Here is an 18,494-nt window from a genome sequence, read left to right as displayed (position 1 = left end):
TTGGAAATCATGAGGATAAGAAAATTAGCATTAAGGCATTTTATCTAAATGTGCGTAGTATTTGTAACAAAGCAGATGAATTAGCAGCACAAATCATTGTGAATGATGATGATGTGGTGGGCATCACAAAGACGTGGTTGCTGGGGTTCAGGCCTGGCAGTTAAATATTCAAGGAATTACAACTTACCGAAAAGACAGGGCGGTGGGCAGAGGGGGCGGGGTTGCCTTGGTTAGTTAAGAATGAGATTAAATCTATAGCACTGAATGATATTGAGTCAGATGATGTGGAGTCTGTATGGATGGAGATGAGGCAAAGACCACAAAGGAAAAAAAAAGGGGAGTTATGTACAGACCTCCCAGCAGTGGTCAAGACCAGGGATGCAAGATGCACCAGGAAATAGATAGGGCATGTCAGAAAAGCAAGGTCATGGTGATCATAGGGGACTTCAATATGCAGGTGGACTGGGTAAATAATGTTGCCGGTGGATCCAAAGAAAGGGAACTCATGGAATGCTTACAGGATGTTTTTTTGGACCAGCTTGTGATGAGCTGAAATTGTGTTGCTGGAAGAGCGCAGCAGGTCAGGCAGCATCCAAGGAGCAGGAGAATCGATGTTTTGGGCATGAGCCCTTCTATGTAATGAGCCAGACTTTATAAAAGACCTTAAAGTAAGGGAACATTTAGGAGGCAGCGATCATAATATGGTAGAGTTCAGTTTGCAGTTTGAAAGAAAAAAACAAAATCTATGTAATGATGTTACAACTAAATAAAGATAAATACAGGGGCATGAGAGAAGAACTGACAAAAATTGACTGGAAGCAGAGCCTAGTGGGGAAGACAATAGAGTAACAATGGCAGGAATTTCTGGGTGTAATTGAGGACAAGTACAGAGGTTCTTCCCAAAGAAAAGACAGATTATCCAGGGAGGGGTTACACAGTCATGGCTGACAAAGAAAGTCAGGAAATGTATCATAGAAAAAGAGAGAGCTTATAAAATGGCCAAGAGCACTGGGAAATCAGAAGATTGGGAAGACTACAAAAACAAACAGAGGATAACAAAGAGAAATAAACAAGGAGAGGATCAAATATGAAGGTAAGCTAGCTAGTAATATTAGAAGTGATAGTAAAAGTTTCTTTCAATAAATAAGAAACAAACGAGAGGCAAAAGTAGAAATTGGGATGTTCCAAATTGATGCTGAAAGGCTGATGATGGGAGATAAGGAAATAGCTGAAGAACTTAATAAGTACTTTGTGTCAGTCTTCACTGTGGAAGACAGGGGTAACATCCCAATAATTAAGAAGAGTCGGGGCAGAGTTGAGTATGGTAGCCATTACAAAAGAGAAAGTGCTAGACAAGTTAAAAGGTCTAAAAATTGATAACTGTCCTGGTCCTGATGGGTTATATCCTAGAGTTCTGAGGGAGGTGGTTGAGGAAATAGTGGAGGCGCTGACTGTGATCTTTCAAAAATGATTGGAATCGAGGAAAGTCCCAGATGATTGGAAAATCGCTGTTGTAACCCCTTGTTCAAGAAAGGATCAAGACAAAAGATATAAAATTATAGACCAATTACCCTAACCTCGGTTGTAGGTAAAATTCTAGAATCCATCATAAAGGATGAGATTTCTAAATTCTTGGAAGTGCAGGATCAGATTAAAATAAGTCAGCATGGATTTAATAAGGGGTGGTCGTGTCTGACAAATCTGTTAGAAATCTTTGAATATGTAACAAGTAGGTTAGACCAGGGTAACCCAGTGGATGCTATCTATCTAAACAAAATGCCTCACGGGAGGCTGCTGAGTAAGGTGAGGGCCCATTGTGTTTGAGGTGAGCTACTGGCATGGATTGGGGATTGACTGTCTGACAGTAGGCAGAGAGTTGGGATAAAAGGTTCTTTTTTGGAATGGCAGCTGGTGACAAATGGGGTCCTGCAGGGTTCAGTGTTAGGGTCACAGCTGTTCACTTTATATATTAATGATCTGGATGAAGGGACTAGGGGCATTCTGGTGAAGATCACTGATGATACAAAGTTAGGTGGACAGGCAGGTAGTACTGAGGAGGTGGGGAGGCTGCAGAAAAATTTAGACAGTTTAGGAGAGTGGTCCAAGAAATGGCTGATGAAATTCAATGTGAGCAAGTGTGAGGTCTCGCAATTTGAAAAAGGAATACAGGAATGGATTATTTTTTAAATGGTGAGAAAATCCATAAAATCAAAGTACAAAGGGATCTGGGACTGCTAGTCCAAGATTCTCTTAAGATTGATTTGCAGGTTGAGACCATGATTAAGAAAGCAAACATAATGTTGTCATTTGTCTCAAAAGGGTTGGAATATAAAAACAGCAACATACTTCTGAGACTTTATAAAGCTCTAGTTAGGCCCCATTTAGAATACTGTGTCCAATTTGGGTCCCACACCTCAGGAATGACATACTGGCACTGGAGTGTGTCCAGCAGAGATTCACACAGATGATCCCTGAAATGGTAGACCTAACATATGATGAATCTCTGAGGATCCTGGGATTGTATTCCTTGGAGTTTAGAAGGTTAAGGGGAGATCTAATAGAAACTTACAAGATAATGCATGGCTTAGAAAGTGTGGACACTGGGAAGTTGTTTCCGTTAGGTGGGAAGACTTGGACCCGTGGGCACAGCCTTAAAATTAGAGGGGGTCAATTTAGAACGGAAATGAGGAGACATTTCTTCAGCCTGAGAGTGTTGGGCCTGTGGAATTCATTGTCATGAAATGCAGTGGAGGCTGGGAGGTTGGATGTCTTCAAGGCAGAGATTGATAAATTCCTAATCTCGCAAGGAATTAAGGGATACGGGGAGAGTGCGGGTAAGTGGAATTGAAATGCCCATCAGCCATGATTGAATGGTGGAGTGCACTCAATGGGCCAAATGAACTTGCTTCCACTTCTATGTCTTTTGTCTTATGGTCTTATGCTATGGTTAAATCCCTCCATTGCCTTCACTCCCCTATATTGGTAACTACTACTGCAGGCCTACTACCTCCTAAATATATATCTTCCAATTTTGGTTCCTTGTACATCACTGAATTCATTACTCCATTAGCAATGTCTTTAGCTGACTGGGACCTAAGCTCTGGAATTACAATGCCATATGTCCTATGCTCTCCAGCACTCTTTTTCCCCCGCTTAAGTACTTAAAAACAACTTCTTTGATCAAGTTTTCTAATTTCATTTTATATGGTTGGGTGTCAAATTTTGTGTGATATCACTCCTGTCAGGTGCCTTGGAATGTTTTGGCGATATCACATATGTTATAAAAAATGTAAATTGTTGTTATTATCATTTAAAGTAAACCAGGATCTATATTTATGAAGCACAGTTTTTCAGAATAACCTATCCAATTTAATGTGAATTGATTACTGCACAAAAGTATTGATCATTCAAAAAGAATGAAACATGCGACTAAAATTCAGAAGTGACAATAATAATAAAGAATATTCAACACAACCTATTGCAGATACAGATATCCATATTAACATTATTTCAACAGTGCTCTTAAACTTCAATGAAATTGGAATAAAAGCAAGCCATTCATTATTTTGCCCTATATATCTTTCAAGCAAGTGCCTTCTCCTCCATGAAATACAGTTTTTCTGCATCTATATCCAAGTTGGATTGTCTTCATTGTGAATCCATACAACTAATCTTAACATGTTTTGAACAACAGCAAGTAACACAGACATAAATGAATCTGCCCTCATTGATATTAATTTATGCATGTAATTCAAATAATAGTCACTGCATAGCTAACAGCTGTCAGTCATTCCTCTTCCTAGCTCAGGAACACTGAGGCCATTGTTAGTATGTTTACATTCTGGCTCATGGCAAACTTGAACTTTGATATGAGCTACTTTCAGCACAGCCAATCCATTTTCACCTATTTATGGTCCCCATTATCAGTTTTTCACCCACTCATGGTCCTATCATCAGTTTTTCTTCCCACTCTCCCCGGAGTACAATTATCCATTGATTTGTCTTTCTCCAGCCTTTCTCTTTCTCCAGGCTCCATCTCCACCTATTCACTTACTCCTTTCCTCTCACCCCGTCATTAGCATGAATATCACCTTTTCTAGTTACTATTAGTTCTGAAGAACTGAACTGAAGAACTGGACTGATCTTGAACTCTGCTTTCTGTCCACTCATGCTCCAGACTAGCTGAGTTTCTCCATCAATTTCTGCTTTCGTTTCAAATTTTCACCATCTTTTTTTTTTTAACTTGGAAGTTTTGATTTGAATGGCCTTAGCCCTATGTCTTTATCCACTAGCCTTTTGATTGATTTCAGGAATTTCAACTTTCATATAATGGGCTGCAGACTATTGGTCACCCAATATCCATCGACCTAATTGTCCTTTACATTTGATGGGTTCAGCTTGACATTATATATAATGGTTGGCTAATCCATTACAGGATGTTCTGCTATAACATACGTTTCATTAACACAAGTTCGCTCTAACACGATTGACAAATTGTGGACACTGTTTCAAAGGTTTTAAAGCTTTTATTGGTTATAACACAATTCCAGTCCCATTAGTTTAAATGGTGCTGTTATTACATAATTTTCTTTTAACACGGGATAGCACAAGGATGGATCTACTGCGTTGTAGCAGAACTGACTGTATAATGTATTCTACACCAGTATAAATATGGAAGTTTAATTCCATTTCCTTACTTGAGAGACAGAAGCAAGAACTAGTTGTTAATTGCACCTAATTGCAAATACACAAGAGAAGGTTATTGTCCTACTGTGATTAAACTGCTATTTACATTTCATTTCAGAAACACAATTCGGGCAAATATTTGCAGAAACTCATTTATTGCTCATAAACAAAATTCAGAAACAGTCGCTTACAAATTTCTCACATCAAAAATGTCATTTCTATAAATAAAATGAACCTATACTGCAAAATTGGTGACAATCCCATGATGATTTTGCTTTGTGAATTGCAGCATTCTTGTAATCAGGTTCACGGCAATTCATTTGATACAACTAAGTCTGTCTTTACCAATAATGTGCAGTACAATTTTAATTCTATTTTGTGCAGTTGAAATGAACAGAGTAAATTGTAAATAACTTCAATGGGGAGATTGTAACAGGCAAATTGAAAAAAAATTGTATACTAGTAAAATTATTAGTTCTCCTATTTGCAGAGAACTGGACTCAATAAAAAAAAACTTAATAATCTTTTCTGCTTGTGATCGGTTTGTTTACCACCAGTAGACTGAATAACTCACAACTCATGGCATCCTAAAGCATCAAAACCTCCTGCTTACATAATCAAATGTTATCATGGCAGTATGCGTCAGTCTCCAGCCCCAACTGAGAAAAGCAACTATAATCATCTCATACAGTGCTGAATTACACTTTAAAACATGTTATGATGAAATTATCCTTCAGAGTAATATGCAAAATGATATTTATGATTCTTCAATTTGATCTTACTAAAAATAGACTGCACAGTTTTGGTTGGTTACATGTCAGCAATTTCTCCTGAAATGCTTTTAGCTTTAATTGCTTCAGGTAAACTCCTCTGGATGGGGCATTAGGTAATGCTTACTTTGTACTTTATTTGCTCTCTGTACATTGAGAAAGCTGCCTGGAGGATCTCTGGTCTATGGGTATCTGCACACACAATATCCCTGAGGCTGCTTGTTCATCACTAAATGAAGCTTTCCAACACCTTTTGCACCAGAGCATTAATTCATTTACATCTGTACATAGCACATTACCAAATAATCTTAGTTACAAATTAGTACTTAAGAACTTTGTCCTCACATTACAGGAGCTGGTGTCCTTTGTTACTAATGTCAGAGTTGTGCAATCATTTACATCCTCATGACTTATATGAATCATATTATACCACAGTTACTATATTGGTAAAGGTTCCAGTGAAGTCCTGTGTAAATAGGGTCTAATGGCTGTAATGGACTCCTCCCTGAAATTGGGCACTTCGTCCTAGGTGATGCCACAGCTTGCACATTTAGTACTATCAAGTCTGTGAGATACCTAACCAGGAGTCCATGAATGGACTTTTGAAGACCACCATCAAAAGATAAAACTTTGTTCAAAGTATTTGAGAAGATTTGTAGTTCAGGTTGTGGATGGTCTGGTAAGTTTGTTTGCAGATGTTTCATCACCATTCTAGGTAATATTATCAGTGGTGAAGCTGCTGGTGAATTCTGTCCCGCTTGTTATTTATGTATCTGTGTCTGCTGGGGTTGGTGGTGTCATTTCTGGTTTTGTTGCTGGTTCTCTTTCTTAGTAGTTGGTATGTGGGGTCTAACTCTACATGTTTGTGAGTGGAGTTCCAGTTTGAGTGCCAGGCTTCCAGGACTTCCCTTGTATGTATCTATTTGGCTTGTCCTAAGATGGATACGTTATCCCAGTCAAACTTGTGTCCTTCATTGGTTATCACTTCAATCCATACATATGGAAAATCTGTGATCAAACAGTTCATCAGTTCAGCGAGCAAGTCAACAACCTCATAAATTTTGTGAAAAGGTTGCAGTGCAATGGATGGAACAGCTGTCGCAGATACTTTTGCCAGACCTTGCATGCTTTCTCCCGATTGCTGAACTCTCCTTTTAAAATGCATGAAGGTCAGTGCTGGTATCGCAACTGCTGGAAGCTGATGTCCACTTTGTTGACTAGCAGCCTGGTGATGCACAGCAGCTGTGTGGAGCTCACCAGTCTCTTAAACAAGTCACAATGTCCAACACTGATTACAGATTTCAACGCATTTACTTGGTTTGATGCAAGGATTCATGCTAACTGTTGAATACTAACAAATTCCATCACCACCCCCTCCAACACCCCCTGCCCTATCCTACCCATTTATTCAGTGTTTCTTCATTATTCAATTCTGTGAGGTTCCGAGTATGAATTATATACAAGTCTTTTTAAACTAATCTTTGATTCGTGGAGTTGGTGTTAGCTTTCAGACTGTCAAAAGAGTTACTAAAAGAGAGGGTTTTTTAAACAGTTCATATTCTGGATGTGAGATAGTTTTTTTTCATTCATTCATGGGCTGCAGGCTTCACTGGTAGGGCCAACATTCACTACCCATCCCTAATTGCCCAGAGGGCAGTTAAGAGTCAATCACTGGATTAGGTTTGGAGTCACATGTAGGCCACAATCAGGTAAGGATGGTAGTTTCCTTACATGAAGGACATTAGTGAACCAGACGGCTTTTTCTGACAATAGACAATGGTTTCATGGTCATCATTGGACTTTTAATTCCAAATTAAAAAAACCAAAATCCACCATGGCAAGATTTGAACCCAGGTCCTCAAAACAATCATGGGTCTCTGGATTAATAGCCCAGGGATAATAACACTATGCCAGCACTTTCCTGTCCTGGGATGGTATACTGGAATGATATTTGTATTACTAGTCTCAGTTTGGGATATTCACAACTTATTTTAACCATGTTTTGTACTATCACACATGCTTTTAATTCTTTCTTTCAATTTCTAGCCAGCAAGTTGCCGCCCACCACCACCAAACCAAGTTCCACCTTTCAGAGCAGTATCCGACAGGAATCGACCACTCGTCTTGTCGCAGAGCACACCGATAGGGCTCGATCAAGTTGGCTGGAAAAGCCATATGTTGGTAATGACAGGTGGGCAAGAATGTACCTTATACATGTATCTGTTATTTTCTAGAAAGTGCTGTTCAGTTACATGAGAGATCCAAATATATTTGGAATCAAGGACAGCACACTCACTGTAGATACAAATTTCCAAAGCAGCACCACATGCCCAAACCCCATGCTTTGATTACAGTTCTGGCAGATGGGTTGTTTGTCTCAGATACATTAATTCTAACTGGTGAAGATACAGAATGCTTTATGCAAGAATAATTTTGAGTGGTTTCAGGTTAACGTGGTAAGAATATTGCCACAACGCGTTGTAGAGAACAGGTTCCTCTCGACACGCACCCCCCAACCGTCTGTACAGACATTTTTTGGCAACAAACGTGCAAGCTCAGCTACTATTTCACTTTTGATTTTCCACACTCTGGCATGGAGAAATGTATTTGAGGGTTTTCTGCAGTACATTTAGAATGGATGCCCTGGAAATATGCAGGGAAGAGGTTTTGGGAATATTGGAAAGGATGAATATAGATAAGTCTCCTGGGCCTGATGGCATTTACCCCAGGATCCTATGGGAAGCTAGGGAGGAGATAGCAGAGCCATTGGCCTGGATTTTTATGTCGTCATTGTCAACGGGAATAGTACCAGAGGACTGGAGGATAGCGAATGTGGTCCCATTGTTCAAGAAAGGGAGTAGGGATAGCCCTAGTAACTATAGGCCAGTGAGTCTGACTTCAGTGGTGGGCAAAGTCTTAGAGAGAATGGTAAGGGATAAGATTTATGAACATCTGGGTAGGAATAACGTGATCAGGGATAGCCAGCATGGTTTTGTGAAGGGCAGGTCGTGCCTCACAAACCTTATTGAGTTCTTTGAGAAGGTGACTAAGGAAGTGGACGAGGGTAAAGCAGTAGATGTTGTGTATATGGATTTTAGTAAGGCGTTCGATAAGGTTCCCCATGGTAGGCTAATGCTAAAACTACGGAGGTATGGCATTGAGGATACATTAGAGGTTTGGATTAGGAATTGGCTGGCTGGAAGGAGACGGAGGGTAGTAGTTGATGGATTATGTTCATCTTGGAGCGCAGTTACTAGCGGTGTACCACAAGGATCTGTTTTGGGACCATTGCTTTTTGTTGTTTTTATAAATGATCTAGAGGAAGGACTTGAAAGCTGGGTAAGCAAGTTTGCGGATGACACAAAAGTCGGTGGAGTTGTGGATAGTGAGGAAGGAAGTGGTAGGTTACAGCGGGATATAGATAAGTTGCAGAGCTGGGCGGAAATGTGGCAAATGGAATTCAATGTAGCTAAGTGCGAAGTCGTTCACTTTGGTAGGAATAACAAGATGATGGATTACTGGGCTAATGGTAGGCTACTTGGTAGTGTGGATGAGCAGAGGGATCTTGGTGTCCATGTACACAGATCTCTGAAAGTTGCCACCCAGGTAAATAGTGCTGTGAGGAAGGCATATGGTGTACTGGGCTTTATTGGCAGAGGAATTGAGTTCCGGAGTCCTGAGGTCATGTTGCAGTTGTATAAGACTCTGGTGAGGCCTCATCTGGAGTATTGTGTGCAGTTTTGGTCGCCATACTATAGGAAGGATGTGGAAGCTTTAGAACGAGTGCAGAGGAGGTTTACCAGGATGTTGCCTGGAATGGTAGGAAAATCTTATGAGGAAAGGCTGAGGCACTTGGGGCTGTTCTCATTGGAGAAGAGAAGGTTTAGGGGAGATCTGATAGAAGTGTATAAGATGATTAGGGGTTTAGATAGGGTAGATACTAAGAACCTTTTACCGCTAATGGAGTCAGGTGTTACTAGGGGACATAGCTTTAAATTAAGGGGTGGTAGGTATAGGACAGATGTTAGGGGTAGATTCTTCACACAGCGGGTTGTGAGTTCATGGAATGCGCTGCCCGTATCAGTGGTGAACTCTCCTTCTTTATGGTCATTTAAGCGGGCATTGGATAGGCATTTGGAAGTTATTGGGCTAGTATAGGTTAGGTAGGATTCGGTCGGCGCAACATCGAGGGCCGAAGGGCCTGTACTGCGCTGTATCCTTCTATGTTCTATGTTCTATCCCTTCTACTTCTACTACATCAACTATTACATCACCATATATATCCAACTTGGATTATAGAGTCATAGAATCATAAAGTCATTCAGTATGGAAACAGACCCTTCGGTTCAACTCATCCACCCTGACCAGATGTTCCAATTTGACCTATTCCTATTTGCCAGCACTTGGCCCAAATCCATCTGAGCTCTTCCTACTTATCCAGATGCCTTTTAAATGTTGTAATTGTACCCGCCTTCACCACTTCCTCAGGCAGTACATTCCACACATGCACCATCCATTCCTTAGCCCTTTTTTGAATCTTTTCCCTCTCATCTTAAACCTATGTTCTCTCGTTTTGGACTCCTCTGACCTAAGAAAAAGAACTTGGCTATTCACCTTATCCATGCCCATCATGATTTTATAAATTTCTAATAAGTCATCCCTCAGCCTCTGAAATCTCAGAGAAAAAAAACCCGGCCTAATCAGCCTCTTCCAGTCCTCAATCTCTCCACTCCCAGCAACATCAATGTAAATTTTTTCTGCAATCTCTCAAGTTTAACAATATCCTTCCTATAGAAGGGTGACCAGAATTATCTGTACCTATTCCAACAACATTTTGTCTTCAGCTATTCCAAAGGTGTCATGCCAGATGTGCCATTCCAAGAACACAGAAGGCTCAGGGGCATAGGTTGGGTAGGTAGGGAAACACTTTCTTTTTAGTAGAAGGGTTAATAACTAGCGGGCACAATTTTAAGGTAAGGACCAAGGGTTTAGAGGGGTTTTAAAGAAAAGCTTTTTCATCCAAAAGATGGTAGGTATCTCAAACCTGAAAATGTGTTGCTGGTTAAAGCGCAGCAGGTCAGGCAGCATCCAAGGAACAGGAAATTCGACATTTCGGGCATAAGCTCTTCATCAGGAATGAGGAAAGTGTGTCCAGCAGGCTAAGATAAAAGTTAGGGAGGAGGGACTTGGGGGAGGGGTGATGGAGATGTGATAGGTGGAAGGAGGTCAAGGTGAGGGTGATAGGCCGGAGTGGGGTGGGGGCGGAGAGGTCAGGAAGAAGATTTCAGGTTAGGAGGGCGAAAAGTCGAATTTCCTGTTCCTTGGATGCTGCCTGACCTGCTGCGCTTTAACCAGCAACACATTTTCAGCTCTGATCTCCAGCATCTGCAGACCTCACTTTTTACTCAAAGGTATCTCAAACCCACCACCTAAAAGGATGTAGAGGCTGGGCACTTGAAACAGCACAGAATGCAAGACTAAAGTCAAAATGCTAGAAAATTAGATTAGAATATATCGATGCTTGATGACTGGCATGCGCACAATGGGCCGAAAAATCTCTTTCCGTGCTGTTAAAACTGTATCATTGTATATCAGGGCAGAATGAAGGTGGGATGGCAACATAAATGGTAGCAGAGGAGCATGTTCAGAAATCCTGCCTGTGTTTTCGATACAGGGTATTGAGTATTGTACACAGTGTGGGAAAGGTTAAACCAGACCCATGCCTACTAAAGCTTCAGTTAATCAAAAGGCTTCACTAATTCCATGCAGCTCGTGGGGCCATTAACAGTAACAGGGTTATGTCAGCAGACAAGGAAAGCCTTTGGAAATTTATTGGAACTATGTATACTAGCTGAAAGGTCTCACCGCACATACTGAAAAGCTACAGAAGCTCATCACTGAAGGCTGGAAGTGCAAGGGTTAGCCCCTGGCATATCAACAGCTAAAAACAGGATTGGCATTGCCAGGTATCAAGGCACTGAATCAGGCTACTTGAGCCTGGGTAGCAGGAAGGGTGCATCTGGAAACAGGCCAACCCCATCACACATTGAAGTCATTGAGGCATGACAGCAGCAGCTAGAAAAGTGAGGAAATCTCAGTCAGCCTCAGGAGTTCACTGCTGCACAGGCAGGGCCATGAGGGAGAAAAACAGATGAGCCAAATTTCCATCACCTGCAGTTCTTTGTTTTATAGGTAGATGAACCAGAGTGCAGGATATACTGGAAAAGGAGAAGCCACTTGGATTTGTCAAAAAGGTAATATTGGAGGAGACTCTGTCTCTCCTGGGTGATGATCACAGACTTCTGTGTCATCAGCAATGAGGAGCTCACACCTCGTGTCCTCACAGCCATGCCCTGCCAGAGGAAGTCAAGGTAACTGGGGCTTGAACATTGCGCCCCAGCACAGCTCAGGGCTCAGCTGCAGTCTTTGATGAAAATTCACAGTTGGCTGCACACCGTTCCATAAAATGATCACAGGCAATCTCTTTGCCGAGGCTGGAAACCACTTCAAATTCTTCATCGATGGAATTCCCAGACTCAGAGGGTCCTTAGATTTGTCACCGCGACCTGGTTCCCATGATTACAGACTCTTATTTACACTTGTGTGCTCATCAAAGCATTAACTGACAGACCAAGGGATTCATTGACAGGAAAGTGTACCACTCCACAGAGGTACAACTGATCTGTAACCACAGTAAAATCATCTGGAATGTTTATGCCTGATTCCCTGGAAACTCACCTGGTGTATAGATTCTCTGCTAGTCAAGCTTTCCATTGCTTTTCCATCCTGTGCCAAACCCACCCTGCCATCACCACCATGTCTATGGATAAAGTTTAGGAGATAAGAGTTATGCCCTGGGGTGACCGCTCCTAGTCTCTGCATGTCCACCATAAACTGCCCCCAAATGCATGAAAATGATACCCATTTGTTGACAAGATCTCTCAACAAACAGGTGCGATCTGCTGCACACTTCATGAAACACTGCATAGGAGAGGGACGATTGAAGAGCTGGGGAGAGGGGAAGGTCTGATGACTTGAGAGGGAGAGGATGAGCAGAACATGAGATAGGGGTCACAGAGGGAGAGCCTCTGCCACCTGAGGTGCTTTGAGTGACCATGGAAGTGAAAAGATGCAGAAGGTCCATTCAGGAGCCACCACGGCGAGGGACAATTTGATCCAGTAAATGTTCAGCAGATGGATTCAAGGGATCTCTGAGTCTAATTATGTTGCTGTGAATGAACAAGATTGCATTGGCAAGGGGGAAGGCAACCGTGAGGTCAGCCCTTTCAATCTTACTGCTACAACGTGAAACTGTCTACCCTGTTACTGAGGAGAAGTTATTATTTTGTTAACAAATTGTTTCTACTGTTTAGTATAATGTTATATTGATAGTTCATCCCACAGTAACAAAGAATGAATTTACTTATGTAGTGAAGCAGCATCCGAGGAGCAGGAAAATCGACGTTTCGGGCAAAAGCCCTTCATCAGGAATAGGGTTCTCTATCTCTATGGATAAAGTTTAGGAGATAAGAGTTATGCCCTGGACGGCTCCTAGTCTCTGCATGTCCATCATGAACTGCTCCCAAGTGCATGATAATGATGCCCATTTGTTGACAAGATCTCAACATCCGAGGATCAGGAAAATCGACGTTTTGGGCAAAAGCCCTTCATCAGGAATAGGGCTCTCTATTCCTGATGAAGGGCTTTTGCCCGAAACGTCGATTTTTATGCTCTTCGGATGCTGCCTGAATTGCTGTGCTTTTCCAGCACCACTCTACTCCCGAATCTGGTTTCCAGCATCTGCAGTCATTGTTTTTAACCTATTTACATAGTGAACCAAACTTGATATTTGCATGCAACATGTCACAGTGACCCATGACAGTGATCTACCTGACATTCAGACACTCCTATGTTATGTCACTCATATTGCCTCTGGATTTGGGACTGTGTTGGTTGTCCTTTTCTTGGAAAAACTCATTTAGGTTTCTCCTGGGCCTGGTCTGCCTGCAATCTTGTGTCTGTGTCTTGTAACCAGAGTGCCTGAGGGGGTGTGGGACCCTCAGCCTTTTCTTGGCAGGATTTCCCATTTGCTTGAAGGAGCCTGCTGCTGGGACACAGCTGGCATCTCTCAAACCACCACCGGACCACCAATGGAATTCATCAATTTTCATTCAAATTTCTATCCTTCTTACACTTCACATAGTCTGGCAATTCCCTCCCCTTCCTTGACTTCTTTGTCACAATTTGTGGAGATAGGCTACTATTGAACGTTCATTATAAGGCAACTGATTACATCAGCTATAAAAGTATTGTGGATGCTGAAGTTCTGAAATAAAACCAGAAAGTGTTGGGGAAATTCAGCTGGCAGCACCTGTGGAGAGGGTGGTAGGGCTAACGTTTTGCATCCAATATGACTCTTTGTTGGGACTGCCACAGCTATCCCGACTACTCTTCATCATACTCTTTTTCCTAGAAGGACGCCATTCCATTTTCCAGATTCTCAATCTCTATTCCATCTGTTATCTTTCACAGCAGTGTTTTTGATGTGCCTCTTTCTTCCTCAGTCAAGGACTACCCCCCCCCCCCCCCCCAACCTCAATGCAGTGGACATGGCAGTCAACGATATCCAACCAATTGCACAACTGAAGGGACAGGGTAAAAAAAGGAAGCCAGTTCATCCCTCTGCAACCACGAGCTTGACAATTTGGGCGATATTGTCTAAAGCTGTGATAACTAGGGGAACTTCATCTGGGGTCTGCTTGTCACAAATTGGAGGCTCATCTGGCATATATGGTAATGCAAAGACACTCATAAAATATATGTTTTATTACTATTTGTGGCAGAATCTTATTCTGAACAGTTACTCCTCTAAACCCTTTCACCACTCCATTTCTCTCTTCACTGTTAACATACTTCTGGAAATTCCACCTTTTAGTCAAATTTTTGGTGTTTTCTCTCAAAATAGTGAAGCTTCTGTACCGTTAATCCTTTTTTTCTATTAACTATGTAAAACAAGCAGGATATCGTATATGAATCAGGAACCCAGTACATTTAGCATCTGCTCAAAGAGAAGAAGTTTAAACAATGAAAATAAATGGCAGCATGGTGACTCAGTAATTAGCACTGTTGCCTTACAGCACCAGGGACCTGAGTTCAATTCTACTCTTGGGTGACTGACTGTGTGGAGTTTGCATGTTCTCCCTGTGTCTGTGTGAGTTTCCTCCCACAGTTCAAAGATGTGTAGGTTAGGTAGATTGGCCAGGGATGTGTGGTTTAGTGATGGAGTCACAGGGATGAAGTGGATTTGGGTTGGAATACTCTTCTGAGGGTTAGTGTAGGCTTGATGGGCCAAATGGCCTACTTCCACGTTGGAGGAATTCTATGATAATTGGAGTTAGGTTTTTTTAAATGATAAAACAATTGAGAGTAAACATGGAATAATGCTTTTAAACGAAATTTGGAAGGGAATATTGCTTCAGAATTCAAGTTAAACGTGTTCAAGAAAATCTTTGCACAGAGACTTATGATTGTAAAGCATGTTGCCTCAGAAGGCCAGAGATGCAAAGCCAGAAAAAAGTGTTTACAGGGAATAGAAATGGTAATTTGTGTAGTTAGGCTTTATGTCATGGAGAGTGTGTAGGGAATTGAAGCTGAAAAGATAAAAAGCTGCCATTGCTGAAAATCTGACTGGGCAAAATCAATGAGCTAAATGATTTTCTCCTGTTCTTGTCATAAATATAACATCCTGTGAAATTGTTTAATGCAGGAGGATCGATTAATGAATAATGGACAGTTAAAGACTGCACATACTTATGCTAAAATTACATCTTTATTCAAAAAGACTAACACAGACAAAATATAAGGGAAAAGTGAGTGATTGAAAAGTATCATGCTGTAGTCAGATTGCACGTAAAATACTGCATCCTGTTCTGGTTGCCAGGAAACAAAAGAGATTGTCAAACACTGGAGGCAGTGCAATAAAGATCCATAATATTATACAATATGTGACTTTAAATTAAATTCTGAAAGTTGAACTGGGGCTACAAGTTCAAATGGAAAAGGGTTATTTCAGGACAGGTATCAAGAATGCTTGAGCAAAAGAAATGATCACCATGTGGAATAAACCTCCAGACTGAGCCTTGGATCTCAAATCCTGATAATGTATGAGAAATAGATTGATCATACAATTGGAAAATGCTAGGAAAGTTGAAGAAGATGAGTCAAATGTCCTTTCTAATTTGTAATTGCCGCATGAAGGTTGTACATAATACTCATACAATGACTTTAAAAACAAAACTCCTTTTCAAAATGGCAAGAATATCAGTCCAAAATACTCTGTCAAGTTAAATTGGTTGCTACGGATACCAATAATAATGGCAGAGCATGATTTATGGCTGGCAGCAATATCTATATTGCTAGCTAAATGTTGCTTTGAGCTTTGGCAACAAAGATGTGCTATGTAGATCTGCTTTGTTACTTAGAGAGCTTTGTTCATTGGGCAATTAAATGGTCTGTTTTACAAGACACTGGAGATGCTTGACCTTTCAACACACAATAAACACATTGAAAAATATATTCTGACAGTTCTATACAATCCAGTAAGAATACAACACCACAGCAGACAAGGTCAACACTGGGCATGAACCCCCCCAAAAGTTGCACAAGCTACAGTTTTTATGGAGGCAGAGTTAATGTGTGGCAGAAATAAGTGAACCAAAAGCAACAAGTCAAGAACTGACTCAAAATGGTTGCACAACTCTGTTTTGTGTACTAAAATCAACTTGCTTGTGATGCTCTGTTACTCTTGTTTACCCAAAGCTGCGTTGTGTTAATGTACAGGAACATAGAAAGACAAGGGTAGCATGTACATGGTATTAACACTTCTAGGTTCCCTTTTAAGTCACATATTAACCCCACCAGGAAACAGATTATCATTCCTTCATTGTTGCTGAGTCAAAATCCTAGAGCTCCAAACTGTCAGTGCAACTTCATACACTGTGATGGTTCTCTTTCACCTTGTTAAAGGCAATTAGAGATTAACAACGAGTGATGACCTAGCTAGTTAAAAATCACACAACACCAGGTTATAGTCCAACAGGTTTAATTGGAAGTGCTAGCTTTTGGGGCGCAGCTCCCTCATCAGGTGGTTGTGGAGGACACAATTCTAAGACACAGAATTTATAGCAAAAATTCTGCATCTTACAATTGTGTCCTCCACAACCGAAAGCTAGTGCTTCCAATTAAACCTGTTGAACTATAAACTAGTGTTCTGTGCTTTTTTACTTTATACACCCCAGTCCAACACCAACATCTCCAAATCATGGCCTAGCTAATGACTTCCCTGCATTGTTAATAAATTAAAATAACAGCCACAGAATAACACAAGCAGCTTTAAAGCTGCACACATTACTATTGTGATAAGATGTTGTTAGAAATATATATTGCTTCCATCAGTATTTCTCCACGAGTACTTTGCCAGTTAACATCCTAATCTGTTCTGTTCTAATTATATATACTAAACTGCTCATGGCTCATTTAGATACCACAAGTACAAATGTTAGGTACAGAAAAAACACTACAATTGAAATTATAGTTTGACATGTATCAATAGGATATTGAATTATTTTCTTTTTTTCTTTATTAAATTATTTTCAGAATCAAGATTAGAGTGGCACTGGAAAAGCACATCATTTGCTCAGGAAATGATGAAGGGCTTTTGCCCTAACATTGATATTCCTGCTCCTCGGATGTTGCCTGCCCTGCTGTGCTTTTCCAGCACCACTCTAATCTTGACTCTGATCTCCAGCATCTGCAGTACCCACTTTCGCCCATTAAATTATTTTCTTCATTTCCACAATATTATCAAACTTACTAAATAAAACCATTTTGGTAAAAGGTGAGAGATTTTATATATGCCTGAACCCTTGTTTATGTTGAGAAAAACATTCTGTACAATGGCAGCCCAACCATGCTCTCTTTCATGAAATTACATTTTTTGAGTGGGGTTTGAAATAGTCGATCAACATTCTTACCTGAAACCGATGGGAACTATATTTCAATACTTAAGCCTGTGTCCTGTTCCCAGTTAGACTTTGACACAATATTAGTGAACCAACTGATTGGCTTTGCTACAGAGCAGTCTAACTTATGGTCCCTAAGATGACCATTGCAGGCTGCTGCAAATATGGGGCCAAAACATTTTGCTTGACTTATTTCTGGCACACATTAATATCCTTCTGCCTCCATACGAAAGGGCAGCTTGTGCAAATCTCCTGAATTTGTGCCAGTTCTGAATAGATTGTAAATTCAAGCTCACAAATATTGGTACTACTAATGATAATCTTTATGCAAGTTAAAATTTCTCTGCAGAGAGCTAAACTAAATGTCATTTATTTTTGAATATATCTTTAAGATATCCGAATGATTGGCATTAAAATGGATTAACATCAATGGTTATATTTTCTCAAATGTTTTGTGTCTAATGTGCATAAAAATTGTTCAATGGCTTCAGACTTCAATGTTCATGCACAGAAGAACTTAAGGAAGAAATATGGTGTTAGCTGAGTGCTCTCCTTCAATCCTGAATCTCTATTTGTTTAACATGGGCTGCTAATTTTCTGCATGGTCAGTGGATAGTCAGGAAATCCTGGCAGTTCTCCCTAATGAGTGGTTTGTGTTGACATCTATTATCAAGCTCATTATGCTTTCTCTTGTGCTTGATATTAAGGTATACAGCTTCCAGTCTGTTTTTGATTGCACCTACAGATGTGGCATGCAGTGCACATGGTTGAGTTCATATTTAGAACAGACAGATTTAATAGATAGGAGAAAGTGAGGACTGCAGATCAGAGTCTAAAAGTGTGGTGCTGCAAAAGCATAGCTGGTCAGGCAGCATCTGAGGAGCAGGAGAGTTGATGTTTCGAGCATTCCTGATGAACAGCTTATGCTTGAATGTTGACTCTTCTGCTCCTCGGATGCTGCCTGACCAGCTATGCTTTTCCAGCACCACAGACTTAATAAATTTGCTGCCTATCTTTA

General features: G+C 40.7%; 1 protein-coding gene across 2 annotated transcripts in view; it reads left to right on the top strand.

Annotated features, from left to right (window-relative positions):
• Window positions 1-18,494, top strand: part of arhgef9a (Cdc42 guanine nucleotide exchange factor (GEF) 9a) — a 349,853-nt gene that overhangs the window by 32,427 nt on the left and 298,932 nt on the right. For both annotated transcript variants that reach the window (XM_060832122.1, XM_060832124.1), the window contains exon 4: window positions 7,503-7,647. In XM_060832122.1, coding sequence (XP_060688105.1) covers window positions 7,503-7,647 — 145 coding nt within the window. The remainder of the gene's footprint in view (window positions 1-7,502; window positions 7,648-18,494) is intronic.

The sequence above is a fragment of the Hemiscyllium ocellatum genome, chromosome 11, assembly GCF_020745735.1.
Source record: "Hemiscyllium ocellatum isolate sHemOce1 chromosome 11, sHemOce1.pat.X.cur, whole genome shotgun sequence".
Lineage (NCBI taxonomy): Eukaryota > Metazoa > Chordata > Chondrichthyes > Orectolobiformes > Hemiscylliidae > Hemiscyllium > Hemiscyllium ocellatum.
Note: the sequence above shows the minus strand (reverse complement) of the source record. Positions and strands in the feature narration are given on the sequence as shown.